Source organism: Nansenia antarctica (genome assembly GCF_963989245.1).
Source record: "Nansenia antarctica genome assembly, chromosome: 1".
Taxonomy (NCBI): domain Eukaryota; kingdom Metazoa; phylum Chordata; class Actinopteri; order Argentiniformes; family Microstomatidae; genus Nansenia; species Nansenia antarctica.
Window position 1 is genome coordinate 62,112,353 of NC_137674.1, and position 15,373 is coordinate 62,127,725.

Consider the following 15,373-nt stretch of genomic DNA (forward strand, 5'->3'; position numbering starts at 1 on the left):
GAAAACATAAATGTTATTTCTGAAATCGCATCGAAATACTATAGTTTATTGTTACTGTTTATTGATAGTCTTCTCCTAATTCTAATTCTAGTTCTAATTCATAAATAGCCTTGTTGTTAGTGATAATTGGTGCATGGTAGTAAATGGTCCATATAGCTGCAGTAAAGCATATATGCCTCTTCTTGTGACTGTGTTATTATTATAACAACTTTAGTTGAGAGGGTGGTATTATCCACATTATTCTAACGGCGGCTTTAGTTGGCAATTACCTATTTTGCTTTCGCTTGAATGGATCAATTCGTTTTTCTATTACGGTTTTTTACCTTTGTATGGCAACACGAACACTATAGGTTATGTACGCAGACACACATACACCCAACAGACCCACCCACCCACCTACACACCCACACACCCACACACACCCACCCACACACACACACACACCCACACACACACACACACACACACCCACCCACACACACACACACACACACACACACACACACACACACACACACACACACACACACACACACACACACACACACACACACACACACACACACACACACACACACACACACACACACACAATCACTCAAAAAAATATATATTAAGGGATTATTATTATTACACATGAAGTGTTTATTATAGACATATTTATCTATCAGATTGGACTATCATCAGGGCATAGCTAGTAGTCACAACATTCTTTTCATTATGAGGAGACAAACGTAGGCCTACTCACAGCTTGCACATCGAATATGAATCACAGCTGCCCTCAACCTCTGTGTGTGTGTCTATGTTCTGTCACATTCCATGTTCCCTCACAACCCCATGACTGTGGACACGTCACTTCTAGTCATGTTATGGCACGATTTACACACTCTGCTCTGGTCACTCATGCTGTAGGTCCTATGATGTGTAAATGGTATTCATGAATGCTGTGTGAACTGGCCTGTCTGTAAACTGTCTATTTGTATAGAACTGTGGCAGGGTGATGTAACATAGCCATTGGCCATTATAGTCCATACAGACTATCGTAGTCTATAGAGACAAATATGTTATTATTAGTTACTTAAAACTGTCTGTGGCGAACATCCCTTCTGTGCCTGAAGGAAAGCCATAGTGAAACACAAAGAGTTTAGTTTCAAAAGGTTCACTCAGAAAAATAACAGACATTCACTAACTCAAGGAGAAATGCACTGCACTGCAGTAAAGGAAGGAATGCATTGAGAATGATACTGACACTGTCAAATGTGTTTATAACCAGCAGGCAGCTGAAGAGTGTGAGAGGAGGAAGGTGAGCTCTGTGATGACTTATTAAAGGATTTCATGGACCAGGGAGAGTCCCAAACACAAGCAGACCATACCACTAGGAGACAGGGGTGAATCAGACCTTTTAAACACTGAGGAAGGTGGATTGGACCGTACCAACACAGAGGAGAGGACACTGATAATATCTTACCTGTCGTCTTCCAACTGTGATGACAACAACAACGACTAGCTTAAGGACATACTGCAGAGCTCTGCCTCCCAAACCTTTCTGTGCTGTCACCCTCCCACAGCTTTTGGTAGTGTCGTGTGACCCAGCAAGTATACACCAACAACAACAACAACAACAACAACAACAACAGTTTCAAGCTAGGAGCTAGTCCTAAGCCGTGACCCAGTAGGAATCCGGCTCGGCCCACTCGTGGGTGCTGACCCAGCCATTGGGGGGAACACTGACCCAGAGACCGTAAGTCAACCTTAAGGGGGAGATGGGCAACAAGAGCAGTGGCTCCACGCGAAGCCCAGAGACAGAGAACACCCAGGGAGAGGAGGTCACCCCACCCACAGGTACAGCACTGAGTCAACACAGACCTGCTGGATCTCACTACTGGACAATATGTGGCCTCCGACTGTTTACTCTGTCCTCATGACAAACATGAACCATGCGTCATAGTATCTGATACTGGACCATAGGCCATGGATATATACAGTACATATTCCATTTATTATTCTATTACTGTTATGACTATCACAGTAATAGAGTTTAATTGAATTTAATGATATATTTCTATGATTATGTTATAATTCTTCATGCACCAATAGTGTAATTGTCTTGGCTAGTACCGGTATGTTCTAACAGACTGTACATGTAATGATCAAATGACACAGATTTTCATTGAAGTAATTGAAAACAATGACGCAAAGTCATTATGAAAAAGGCTTCTGTTTATTACACTGAAAAGAGAGGAGATGGTATTGAGGATGACCTGCCGAGCTGACAGCCTGGATGTCAGTCTGTTTTTGCCTTCCTCAGCCAACCAGCCTTTGTGGTTGTCATGGTGGACACAGGAAATGGCTTGAACACGCACTCCATTGACTGGCACCCAGGCTAACACTAAAGCTGATTATCCTCAGAATGTACAATCAAGATAAGATAAGATCAACTTTATTGTCCTGAGGGAAAATGGTCTTGTACACACAATTGTCCTGTACGCACACAAAGCTGTATAAACAAAAATCTAAAATTGATATTGGCTGTAATAAACATACAGTAGTAGTATACCCCCAACTCAACATGGCACACACATTGAATACATCTCATATTGCATATTTTATTGCACACAAAAAGATAGTCTACTGTACATGAGATGCACAGTATGTCTGTTGCATTTACATTGTGTTTGTTTTCAGAAAGTGGTCCCCATGGCAACCCTCCAGGCCCAAGCCCTGACCTCCTGGCCTCTCTGCAAACCCTAGGGGAGCATAGTGACCACACACTGCTGCCACAGTCTTTACATCAGGTGTGTGTGTGTGTTTGTGTGTGTGTGTGTGTGTGTGTGAGTGTGTGTGTGTGTGTGTGTGTGTGTGTGTGTGTGTGTGTGTGTGTGTTTGTGTGTGTGTGTGTGTGTGTGCGTGTAAGCGTATGTGTGCGCGTTTATCACTTTGTGTGTGTGTGTGTGTGATGCCTCTGTGGCCTGGTGCTGAGGTCTGTATTATACCTTGTTAAAACACCTGACCTTTTCCCCCTGTCTTGCTTAATAAGCAGCAAATGTCATGGATTTTTAAAAATGTTTTTTTACTGTGTACATTTTATATATATTTTACTTATCAGATTATTTGGCTTGGCCTTCCTGCTGCCCTAAGAGCCTGGCAGTTGACTTTGTTTCATTGCCAATTCTGGCATCAATGAGGAAACAAAGAGCCAACTATGCCATCACAGGAAACAGTGGTACTCGTGAAACGCCTCTGCTGAAGACAGCTAGAATCAGCAGATCATTGGCTGACAAGAGTAATATGCCAAGAGATGGCACGGTTAATATTCCTCCGCTGCACTGTGGAGAAAATGGAAGGCCTTACCTGGCCTTCTCTGTCTGCAGTTCAGCAGTCTCCGTTTCCTCAGATAAATACATTGAATACTTGTGAACATGAATAGATGTCTCTCTTGAGGAAGAATGCAGGCATTTTAAGTGATTTAGTCCTGAGGATGATTTGCCTGTGTACAGAGAGTTGGGATAAGGACACTGTTGTTGTTTGACATAAGATATGGTATTCGCTAACCTGAGGCACAACATTGTTATTCATTTGTTTTCCTCCACATTGCATCTGGCTCCCATCTTGAATTTTAACTTTCTGTTTACTGCGTACTATTTGCTGCTGAATCAGGGTTGGGGTTTGGTTTTTCCATTTTGGAATTGCAAATTCAAATCACTTCCTGAATTGGCTGAATGGAGATTTAATTCTGCCAAACCTTGTGTTCTAAACTAAACATAGACAACCAGGGGACTGACAGTTAGGGAATAGTCATGTGTCTATAGAGGGGGGAAAGCCCAGCGAGGTATGGTAATCCTGGCCCTAAGTTGTTGCATGTGACTCTTTGTCTCTAATACATCAGTTAAATGTCCCTCCTGGCATATGTGATGGCATCATGTGATACTTGTCTTTGATGGGGTCTCCTGGATTTCATACTCAGATGATCTGCCTGGTGCCAATTCTGTGTCAGTGGTCGTAGACTCAGATTGATATCTGTTCGGTTTGTAACTGTTTTGATCTTCTCTCTTCACAGATAGCGGAAGCCTACTCCCTGGAAGAGGATTGTATCCTTCTCTTTCTCCATCTTTCTCTCTCTCCATCTCCATCTCCATCTCACTCTTGTTTCTCTTTCTGTCTCTCTCTCTCTCTCTCTCTCTCTCTCTCTCTCTCTCTCTCTCTCTCTCTCTCTCTCTCTCTCTCTCTCACACACACACACACACACACACACACACACATTTGTTTTCATACCGTCAAACTAGCCTAACCCTAACCCTAATGTTAACCCTAACCTTAACCCTAACACTTTGGAGATAATGATTTAGAGTGACACTGTATCAATCATTTGACAGAAAGAAAGGAACCATTTCCACAGAGAGGGAAGTAAATGTTTCCATCTGTGCTGAGTGGAAGTGGATAGAATATGACGTTTTGCAGGCGTTTCTCTACCAGCGATAGAGGGATGGTCGTTAGCAGGGTTTGTTGCTATAGTTCTTGGGTGGATTTCCCTGCTGCCCGTACTAGTTCCCTCTGGTGACTCGCAGGGTGTAACATCCCCTCATCTGCTTATGCTGTTGCCATGGTAACCGCACCACAAGACAGAGAGAAAGGACAGAGAGAGAGAGAGAGAGAGAGAGAGAGAGAGAGAGAGGGAGAGGGAGAGAGAGAACATTGAGTGTGGGTCTGGCTGGGTGTCTTGAGACTTGGTGTGGTTGGTTTTCAAGGTGGAGGGTGGGTGTTGATTCGAGGCTGTGTTCTACTGGATGGGAAACAACTATTTCCGATTGAGATAAGGGTCCTATTGTTCCAGAGGTACTGGACAGACATTTAAGTCTAATTTGTTTGTACAACCAGAACACACCTAAACATCACAGTTCAATGCCAATAGCGAAGGAGGGAATATTCTGGCACCAAAATTCTCAGAACAGGCATTTTCTTGTTTTTCGCACACAAGCCGCAAGTGCAGTGATATCATCTTTTAATAATTTTTCATGGTCATTTATGTACAGTGAGGTATATTTAGCATTTTCCCAATTTTACATGCTAAGATTACATGCCATTTTAATTGGTATAGTTCTTTAGATTTCTTTTTTAATCCCACCCCTCGGCTGCTCCCACCCCATCCCAGGTGATGTGTCTTTGGTGGGCACCCCAGAGCTGGTAGCCTTAGAGAGAGTTGTGATTGGGTGTGTGTTGTTTTCTGTAACTCCTGATGCTATCAGATCCATGGGCGGTTCAGTTCCTACAGCTGGAGAGGCTGTACCATGAGCGCCTGCTGTCCAACCTCGCCGCCCTGCAGGAAGACTGGGGTACTGCACTTGACATGCCTGTTCTGTCTTATACATATAGATACTATCCTCTTCGCCAGTGAATGACCAATGAAATCCTAATCCATATTTTTTTCCACCTAGCCTCAAATTCAACTGTTTGTGTGTGTGTGTGTGCGCGCGTGCGTGCGTGGGTGCATGCCTGTCTGCGTGTGCATGTCTGTGTGTGTGTCATGTGTGTTTGCAGAGAATCAGTGTAGAGAGAGGAACAGGCCTGAGAGCAGCTCCTCATCTGGGACCAATAACATTGGACAGGAGCACATAGAGATACTGAGCCAGATCTGCAGGACACACCAGAGGTGAGCCATTCTATATGGACATTGGGTTTTGCACAGAACTAATCTATAACTATGAATCTATGAATCCTACATAGATACAATACTTAGGCCCATTGCTCTACACGGAACCTAGGGTCCTGATGACTGTTCTCCAAAGTACTCTCCACTGGGGAATACTTTCCTATTCAGTTCACCCTTGTGTCTGTTTCTTTCACAGTGGATACTAGGAACTAGGAACAGTGGAACACACCAAGTACATTTCCTGTATGTGCGAATATACTTGGCAATAAAAAGATTTCTGATTCTGAATGGCTGGATATTAATTTGCATAATGTATTGCTAGGAGCATTATAGCGAAAGCTAATCATAATTATAATTGTAATGTATTCTGCCCCACAACAGTTTGTTCCAGAGAGGGTAATTTTCCCATTTATGACTTTTTTGGTGTTATTTGTTATGTGAGTTCATCGTCTAATCTTGTTGGAATACATTCTGCGCTGGTGGTTCTTGTCTAGACACAAACTCCAAAAGGTTTCAGCATTCAGTCATGGAAAATTTGAATTAATTTCAAATCACATTTGATTAGCAGTTCTAAAGTTTCTCTAAGCCTTGGGCTCAGACAGGTTTTAATGCAAGCCTCTGTGCCCCACCCAGACCTGCTCTCTTGGTATGTTTGTAGCTTGTGGCGATGATGTGGATTGATTCAGCTGGATACCAGATGCCCACTCACTTTAGTAGCCTCCAGTCATTTGAACTTAAAAAAATGTGAAATCAAATGCCTCTTTGAACACCAACCTTTACCCAATCTAACTTCTCTCTTTCCTTATTTGTTTTCTCTCTCTCTCTCTCTCTCTCTCTCTCTCTCTCTCTCTCTCTCTCTCTCTCTCTCTCTCTCTCTCTCCATGCCTCCTATCTTTTTCTCACTCACTTTCTCTTTGTAACAGGCCAACACAGGCCAGTGCAGTGAAGGTAAGAAATACACATTGCCCTTTTAACCTTTGAATCCATGTTTGTAGTTAACATTTTAGTGGGCATGGTTGTGTATAGGAGTCATTGGGAGATACATCTCATGTAAGCTGTGTGTGTTTGCAGAGCATGACAGACGCAGCACTGAAAGACATCCAGAACACCAGGGGGCAGTGTGACAGGAGTGAGAGAGAGAGGTCTCTGTCTCATCATGGGAGAGGTAAACACAGTCCCTACTTACAGTTTTCTCTATCACTTTAACACGTTTTCTGAAAGCATGGCTCATTTTCTCTTAACTCTAAAAAACAAATCCAAAACCTCACACACAAAACCCTAAATTCCACATATCTCACTGCATTCAAAATAATGTTATGTCTTCTCAAAATGAAATGTTGTGACACACACACACACACACACACACCATCAAATGAAGACATTTGTAAGAACCAATTGAACACTGACGTGCACAATGGAAAACACTATGATCAGCGGAAAATAGTACTATGATAAGATTATCAGTAGGCCTTTTGCATTTTCAGTGTTACACTACATATGTACAGTAGCCTGTTATAAACTGTTATGTTTTCATACTCAAATATAAAACACACAAATACAAGAATAGAATGTGTTTTTTTATTCTGAAATACTGTACACGTCCCAGCAATGACAGTTGGATTTGTAAAGTGTTCTTCAGAACAAACAATAGAAAAAAAGAAAAAAGCCTTCTGCATAATTGTACTCTACACACAAAGGCCACAAGACCTCGTCGACATCACAGGCAATGTTCTCCCTGGCCAAGCAGAGGGGAAAGTATCGCCTGACATGGCGAATCCAGCCCTGATATACTTCAGATATATTTCAACACATGAGAGCTCACCTTTGGCCCTTTCATTGCTAAAGCTATGATTGCCAATTGAAAAGCAATAGGTATTTGATTTGCCTATATGAGGAGTGTGATTTTGTGATTGAATTTTGTAGGTTGAGTTTAGCATTCTGAATGGTAGTGTTTTCCATGTGAACACAAGAGATTTTATCAAGGAAGATTGTGCCAAATGTAGAGAATTGTATTTAGTGTTTTGTTAGCTGTGTGGTTTAGAGCAGCTAAATGAGGGATAAGCAAGAAATGTGTTTGTCATTGTGAAGAATTGGTGTGAGATAAAAACACCAGTTTCAGGTTTTGGTCATTGTGTTTGAGGTTCTGATGTTAGTGTTAAAGCGATAGAGAACAACTGTAATAGCCATGCTGCAAAGTGAAAATGGTCTATCTGGTAAAAATGTATGAGCGAGTAACTTTGCTGTTTTGCCTTCTTCTAGGGTTCGGGGTTAGGTATAGTGTTTGAAAGCTAATTTCAGTAGAGGAAAAGTTTAATACCTCAGAAATGTAATGTATATGTGTGACATGACCTCCTGTTCTAGAACGGCAGAGATCAATGTCTGGCGAACAACAATCCGTTTTTCAACTGAATATTCTGTAAAATCAATAGGCTTAATGACGATTTAAGCCAATCAGGATCATGTAGATGATGGAGATCCGAGATGACATCAGTTCTAAACCTGTGTCCCCCAGGGTGATGCTGTGGGGATGGTCAGATCAATACGTGGTCATATGGAACATTAAAACCTGATAATGGCCATCAGTCAAAATGGAGACCATTCTGACATGCTCCCTTGTCTCTCCTAGTGGACATCAACAAACCCCTACAGCCCTGTGAGGAAAATGACGAGCAGCACGCGTCACCAGTAGGGGGCGCCAACTCCACGCAACACAGAGACCAAGAGGGGGAGGAAGAGGAGGAGGAGGAGGACAGAGAGAAGCAGGAGGAGGGAGAGGCGCAGGAGGAAGGAGAGCAGGAGGAAGTGGAGGAGGGGCAGGAGGTTGATGAAGATGAGGAGGAGGTGTTTGAGGAGACACCGGAGGAGGAGGTAAAGCTGGAGTGGCCTACAGGGGTGCCCCAGGCGTCAGTGAAGGACCTGGTGAAACTCTCTCATGTGGAGGCGGAGGTGAGGAAACACTAGGAGAGAATCCTCACTTGAGATCCATACTTGTGAGAATTCAAGTTTCGTTAAAATAGAAGATTCAACCCTGTGAGAGTGACTATACAGCTCTTATAGAGTCTTGTTTTCCCACCCTCTCCTGTTCTCAGGTATTGTCAATGGCAATGATTAATTTGTTGATGTACATTTCGCTGTTTTGCTCGTCATCAGGTCTTGTTGCTATGAATGTCATTGGCAAATGGCTGGTCCCTTTTATACTGTCTAGGCTACAGCAGGGGAGGCTGCTGGAGGTAGACATCGGAGGACGGCTCCAGCAGCCTCCCCTGAACAACTGACAGACAAAATCCTGTCTGATTATCAGATTCTTCTACATTCCTAGAGAAATGAGTCCCACTCTCCCATCACTCTCCCACTCTTCACCAAAACACAGCCAACTACCCATCTGGGTTATGTAATAATATTCTGAACATTCTGAATATGATGTATCAATAGTCACTGTGCCCACGGCACATTGTCTGAATATCTCTCTGTCCACGTCACAAAGCATCTCAGAGTAGAAGTGCTGATTTAGGATCCAGTTTGGCCTTTTAGAACATAACGAACACAATCACATGGAGAAGAGGAGACCTGGTCCTAGATCAGCACTCTCAGATGCTCTGTGGATACGGGCCCAGGTCCAGGCTCTGGAGAGGCCCCTCAGCCCGTAAAAACAAGATGTTTTGGCAGTTGAGCTGATTCTACGATTGGGGACTGGAGTGTTTATTCTCAAGGAATACTAAGCCTCAACACCAGTGACATGGGTGGACTATATGTATGATGTCACCAAGGGACAACCAGCATTAAGGAGTCTGAGAAATGACGCTTTTCCACTACCGTGCCGGGCCGCGTGATCCCGGTTTGTTTTGCTTTCTCCACTGCCAACCGAGCCGTACCGGGCCATAGTACCCGTGCCGTTTTTAGTTCCAGTTCGAGAGGGGTACTTTCGGTACTTTCGTGCCAGGCTGTGTGTGACGTGTGATGCTGCAGACCTTTGATTGGTCAATGGTAATCGTCAACATCGTCATCCCATGTTCATAGACTTTATCGCTAACCGCCATTTTTAAATACCACAACAGATTTCACTCTCGGAAAATGTCACTTACTGTTTCTGTAATAACTTATTAATAAAGATTAGAAAAATTCTGATAACCATCTTATTATCTTAGTTTAATGTCATTTCAATGCATCATAGAACTTTTATTTACAACAAGCATAACAAAAAAAATCGCTATTATGGTGATGTGCTGTGCCTATGCTAGACCGTTCCTCAGTCCAGCGCGCTTCATCATCCCCCTTCTAAAACTGCAATCCCCCCTTTTCATCCCTTATGTCATTTTATCAATGAACATGGTATTACTGTTATTTCAACACATAGTTCCCTATAATTTCCATGGAATCCCAAGCTGTGCCGACCAGGCGTTTTCGCCGTTCACTCATGAGCCAAATGCCCGTAGATTCGCGTCTTGCTCCCTTTAACACATGTCGGCGTTTCCCTGGTTGCGCGATCTACTAGAACTACTAGATCTACTAGAACTGAAAGCGGCAAGTAACAGGCACGTAACATCCATATGCTGTATAAATAAATATATTTGACAACAGCCAGACACCGGAGCACTCGTATCTATAACAAACGCAGAGATTGTATGAGCCCCGCCGTCTAACATTACATGTTTTAAGGCTGATCTGTGCATGATAGTGCTGCATTTTGACATAATTCTTATCGCATTTCCCCCCGTTGAGCTGTATACCGGCACTTATTTAAGTGAAGTGCTCTTATGACACTTAACTCCTCCTACTGTCACCGCTCGTTCCTGGTCTGTTGTGTATAATGGAGAACGTATCCTACCTGTACCATACCGAACTTTTCAAATGCGTGCCGTGCTGAGCCGTACCGGTCTGGTCAATGGAAAAGCGCCAAAAAAGAGAAAGAAAGAGAGTGAGTGAGTGAGAGAGAGAGAGTCTAGGGTGTGGCCTTTATTACAACAGAGAAATAAAAGCCTGATGGACATCATCTGGTCATAAACAACGACAGATGTAAGATGCTCTCTCTACTGACAAATACAGTTTTAAGATCACCCTTCACTCTAATGTTTAACTTCTTATCCTAAATCAATAGCAAATACCTCACCTACCATCCAAATAGCTTTGACAATATACGTGTATCTGTACTATAATAATTTATGATTTATTTAAAATAGGGACAATGCACATTGATTAACAGACATGCTGTACATGAGCCACAATTAGCCTAGCAGGCTAGTGTTCGTCTGCTGTCCCTGGCCAGGTTTTAAGAGGCAACCTAAAATCTCAAAATAATAAAATACATACATACACTACCAAATATAGAAGATAACATATCAAGAAGAGGACAGATAACAAAAATGACAGATAACAAAAATTACTTACAAAACAAATTACCAAACCTGGACAAAAACTAACAACAGCAGGCAAGTACCATACAATAATCACAAACTAGAGAAAGCTCAAACAGAACAAACAAACCCATACTTAACACAAAAGATACAAAAGGACAAGACGGAGGAAGGCTACTGGTGTACACATAGCTGGTTGTCAAGCAGCCATATTTTTAGCTGCAGAGAAAAGGAATGGTAGGTGCAGAGTTCTCTGCTGTGGCCTGGTACTAAGTTCCATTCCTGTGAAGCCTTCACTGAAAAAGCAGAGTGGCTAAATGCACTTTTCCTAATAGGAACAACACAGTCTCCTCGAGCTGAGCCTCTAGTTATCCTGTCAGTGTTTGACCCCTGTGTAATGAATGTCCGAAGTGGAGCGGGCGCTGTGTTATGCGGGATTTTAAAGACAAGACAGAGATTCCTATATTTGATTAAATTATCCCAACTTAAAATATTATATTTTCTTAAGACGAAGCAGTAATGATGTGTGTTTGGTCTCTTGTCCAGCACTTTAAGAGTGTGTTTATACAGGGTTTCAAGTGGTTTGAATGTGGTTTTGTTTGCTTGTGCCAGGCTGGTGAGACAGTATGTGAACTGTGAGATGATCATTGTGTCCATGTATAACCTGGCTGCAGCAATGGTCATTGAACTCCTAATAAATCTAAAATTGGACAAATTAAACTTCTGACAAGGGATACTCTTTACGGTAGAGCAGAGTCCACAGGAATATAATAACATCATTTTGTATAATCTGTGGTAGAGGCTACCCAAAATGATACACTAGTATGTTCATGTATGGGTTGACACTGAATGTGTTGACTAATGCATTTCTGTGTGTGGTATTGATCCATACTTTAATGACATCATATAATTGACCCATAGATTATGGAAGTGGATGACGCTGTCCATCTGACATGTATATGACCTTTTTTCAGTAGAAAGCTTATGACTCAGCTCTGCTGTTTATCGGAAGTGTTCTCACTCTGTGGTTGCTCAGCACATTTTGAGTGTCTAGTTGTCGTCATAGTATTGACCAGGTCTTCCTTGTTAAATTGGTCTTTCAACCTCAATGGAACTTCCTGGATAAATGAATGTTAAATACAACATAAAAAAAAATCTCCTCCTATGAAACAGTGAAAGTAGCTTTGTTCATAGTGTAGCTGCTTCCACTGACCTCCTTTGGTTGTTACGTGTCATTGCAGCTCAAACACACAGTTGATTTCACATTCAAATCATGTTCTAGAATGTCCAAGCTTCTTCCTGTATGCAATTCTGCTAATTCTCATGCCTGTTTGGTCCTCCAGAGTTCTTCGCCAGATGGCCTGGTCTCCATCTTGAAGAGGAGAAGGGCATCGTTAGACGGACTACCCCCCTCCGGGCCTGACGCAGTCAAACAGAACTCCAAACGCAAGGTCCGCTTCAGCGAGCCAGAGGACGGGCTGGATCAAGGTATGATGCACACACACGCACGCACATGCACGCATACACACACACACACACACACACACACACACACACACACACACACACACACACAGTCTAAACTATACCAAGAAGACATCTGCACCCGCATCGTTAATTCCATCACAATCGCAACATTATAACATGCTAACGGTGCACAACATCTGTATTACTTGTTAAAAAATGTGTCTTTTTATCTTGTTTTCTCTGCGCAGATGACGTGGGCGGAGACTCGTGTTTGATTCTGCTGTTGTTGTGCTCTGTTACCGTGGTGATAAGTGTGGGCGGGACGGCTCTGTACTGTGCCTTGGTCGACACCTACTCCAGCATATGCACTGACTTCTCTCACAACGTGGACTTCTACGTGATGAACGTACGCCACTTTGTGGATGGACTCAGACATTGGCTCCCCCTACGGCCCTAGTCAAGTCATAGCAGTTTACAGAACCCCCCCCTCTAAGACCCTTGCTGGGAGGTAAAGGACGAGTTAGAGAAGCTGTGAGTGTTCCTATGAAGTTGAGGAAAGAAGGGCAGTGAGGACATTGAGGTGCTGGCCTAGAGACTGAAGGAGAGACTGACTCTATTGGCTAAGTCTGTACCCAATTGCCATTTCTCTTTTCTTTTTTTTCTTTTTCTTACCTATGGATGGACACTACAGACATTGCACAAAAGAGCTCATAACACTACAGTACTCTACGTGGCATTTAAAATATGCTGCCTGTGTGCCAGTTGGAATTGTTAGATGATATATTGCAGCTATTGAATAACAAAGATAAGAAAGATTGGGAGGAGACTTATTATGTAACGATGCACCTCCATAGTAGGTCTCCTTGTCTGCTATTTTCATGACAAGTTGGACATTTTACATGTGAATTTGCACAATGAAACATGGGTCTAAAGTCCACTCTTACATTCCTCCTATATGGTACTTGATCCAGGTTGATCACTGCAATGGGACAGGCTAATACATGCAGTATGTACAGTATTTGGGGAAAATGACACTGGAGCACCGGAGTAATTTGTTAATAACAGAGTAACATACTCTGTAAGAATATGCATGACAGATGCTTATGGATGAATATGGAGCATAGCTCTTGATATGACAATATTAATATCAATATACTATGTGAATTGAGTCTGTAACAGTCTGCAACAAATGCATTTCAAATATTGTCATGGTCATTGGAATACATTATAACACAGCACACCTGGGTTCAAATGATTTCCAATACTTATCTGTGCTTGATTGTGTTTCCCTGGTGCAATTTCACCAATGGGATAGTCCTAAAGGGGCTAACCCCACCCATCTGGCCCGACAGGCAGGTTAAAGCAAACGCTGTTCAACCCAGTTCTGCAACACTGTACAATATTGATAATGACATCTCAGGCACGTCTATCTACGTTTGGTGCTCAATATTTTCATGTAACACCGATGTATGTATGTATGGCTCTCAATGTATGTACGGCTCTCAAAGTCCTTTATTTGTCTGATGTATATTCTATATGAGTCGAGTTTTAATGTAAACACACATCCATTCCCTTTGCTTTTGCGAAGACTCTCTTGTTTGTTTTGGTTTGATCTAAAAGCAGTTGCTTTAATTGTTGACTGACATCTGTGTCCTCTGGCTGGTTCAGACTACACAGTGGCAGTTAGAGACCTGACGCAGACGCAGAGTGAGGTCGTACCCATGGGTCCCCCATCAGGTGTGCTACTCCATTAGGAGTAAGACGCAGACTTTATGAGTGTCTGAAGAAAATGGGCCAGAAAAATGAGTTTGTCTTTTGAATGGCCCTAATGAGCTACTTCTATTAGCATGCGCTATTCATTGTCTTTTATCGTCTTGCATTGGTGTCTTTAATTAAATTAAATCCTCATGTTTTACTTCTCCCTCTATGCTCAAAGTGGCCGTTGTTGAGTAATGTCAATGTTTTTGTCACTGTGGACATTGTTTAGTATCAAGTGTTGCATCATGCAATTCATGTTTATGTTATTTTGTTGACTTGTATCCTCAAAGGAACATTAATTATATCACAGAAACTTGTTAAGTGTGGTTTTATGCTGTCATTACTTGAGTCCGACCAGAGTATACCTACCTGTTCTTGGCAGTCTACTAACGGTGTAATACCACGGCTTGGGCACAAGATGTCTCTAACTATGCCGATGTAATTCTAGAAACATCACTGTATCACTGCATAGGCCTTCATAAACTCTCTCGGCCTTTATCAATTGATTGCTGCGTAGCCTAATGAAATTGGGTTTACAGGTGACATGGCCTATTGTCGCATGATTATAATAATGAAATAGATTATAGAATAGAATAATATCAAGTATAAGCCCTACTAAAAGACACCACTACTAGTATTACATTCGCTACTTGTTCTAATAAAATGAAGCAAGCCCACATGCCCACATCTGATTATAATATTTCTAAGACAGGCAAATAGGTCGTCTTGGCCTTTGTGTTAAAGACTGTCACTCACATTCAAAGTCACCTACTCATGACCGTGTAACTGATATTGTACACTGGGCAGTGAAGTGCAAGGAACTTGTAATTCTACCCACTTAAGGGCCATTACAAGACAGATGAGCTCTATCTTGCTGCTACTAGTAGGTACGGTTCTAGGGTGCGTTGGTAAACACGCTCTGGAAATCTGATCAGCACTCATGGAATGCCTCTTCTCCAATCAGATTACTTGGTCCCTTTATGACTTTGAACTCAGTGTGCGCTCCGGCACTCTCAGAGCAAATTTACGAACGCACCCCTAGTAGGAGACCATCTCTTGAGAACTTGGCGCGCGCGTTCCGTTGCTATGGAGATTCGTTTTCACCCCCCGGATAAAACAAAGTCAGTGGTTTTGCTTTGAAACAGTAGCA

The 15,373-nt window shown here is 42.5% G+C and overlaps 1 protein-coding gene across 3 annotated transcripts in view; it reads left to right on the top strand.

Moving 5' to 3' along the window:
* Nucleotides 1-14,386, top strand: part of cnstb (consortin, connexin sorting protein b) — a 14,629-nt gene extending 243 nt beyond the window's left edge. For 2 of the 3 annotated variants that reach the window (XM_080539706.1, XM_080539705.1), the window contains exons 2-11: nucleotides 1,274-1,842; nucleotides 2,686-2,795; nucleotides 4,058-4,088; nucleotides 5,244-5,330; nucleotides 5,536-5,647; nucleotides 6,571-6,595; nucleotides 6,719-6,812; nucleotides 8,274-8,593; nucleotides 12,342-12,486; nucleotides 12,714-14,386. In XM_080539706.1, the coding sequence (XP_080395832.1) occupies nucleotides 1,764-1,842; nucleotides 2,686-2,795; nucleotides 4,058-4,088; nucleotides 5,244-5,330; nucleotides 5,536-5,647; nucleotides 6,571-6,595; nucleotides 6,719-6,812; nucleotides 8,274-8,593; nucleotides 12,342-12,486; nucleotides 12,714-12,922 (1,212 nt within the window). In that variant the 5' untranslated portion in view covers nucleotides 1,274-1,763 and the 3' untranslated portion in view covers nucleotides 12,923-14,386. The remainder of the gene's footprint in view (nucleotides 1-1,273; nucleotides 1,843-2,685; nucleotides 2,796-4,057; nucleotides 4,089-5,243; nucleotides 5,331-5,535; nucleotides 5,648-6,570; nucleotides 6,596-6,718; nucleotides 6,813-8,273; nucleotides 8,594-12,341; nucleotides 12,487-12,713) is intronic. The other variant, XM_080539704.1, reaches the window with a different exon arrangement.
* The last annotated feature ends 987 nt before the right edge of the window (nucleotides 14,387-15,373 follow it).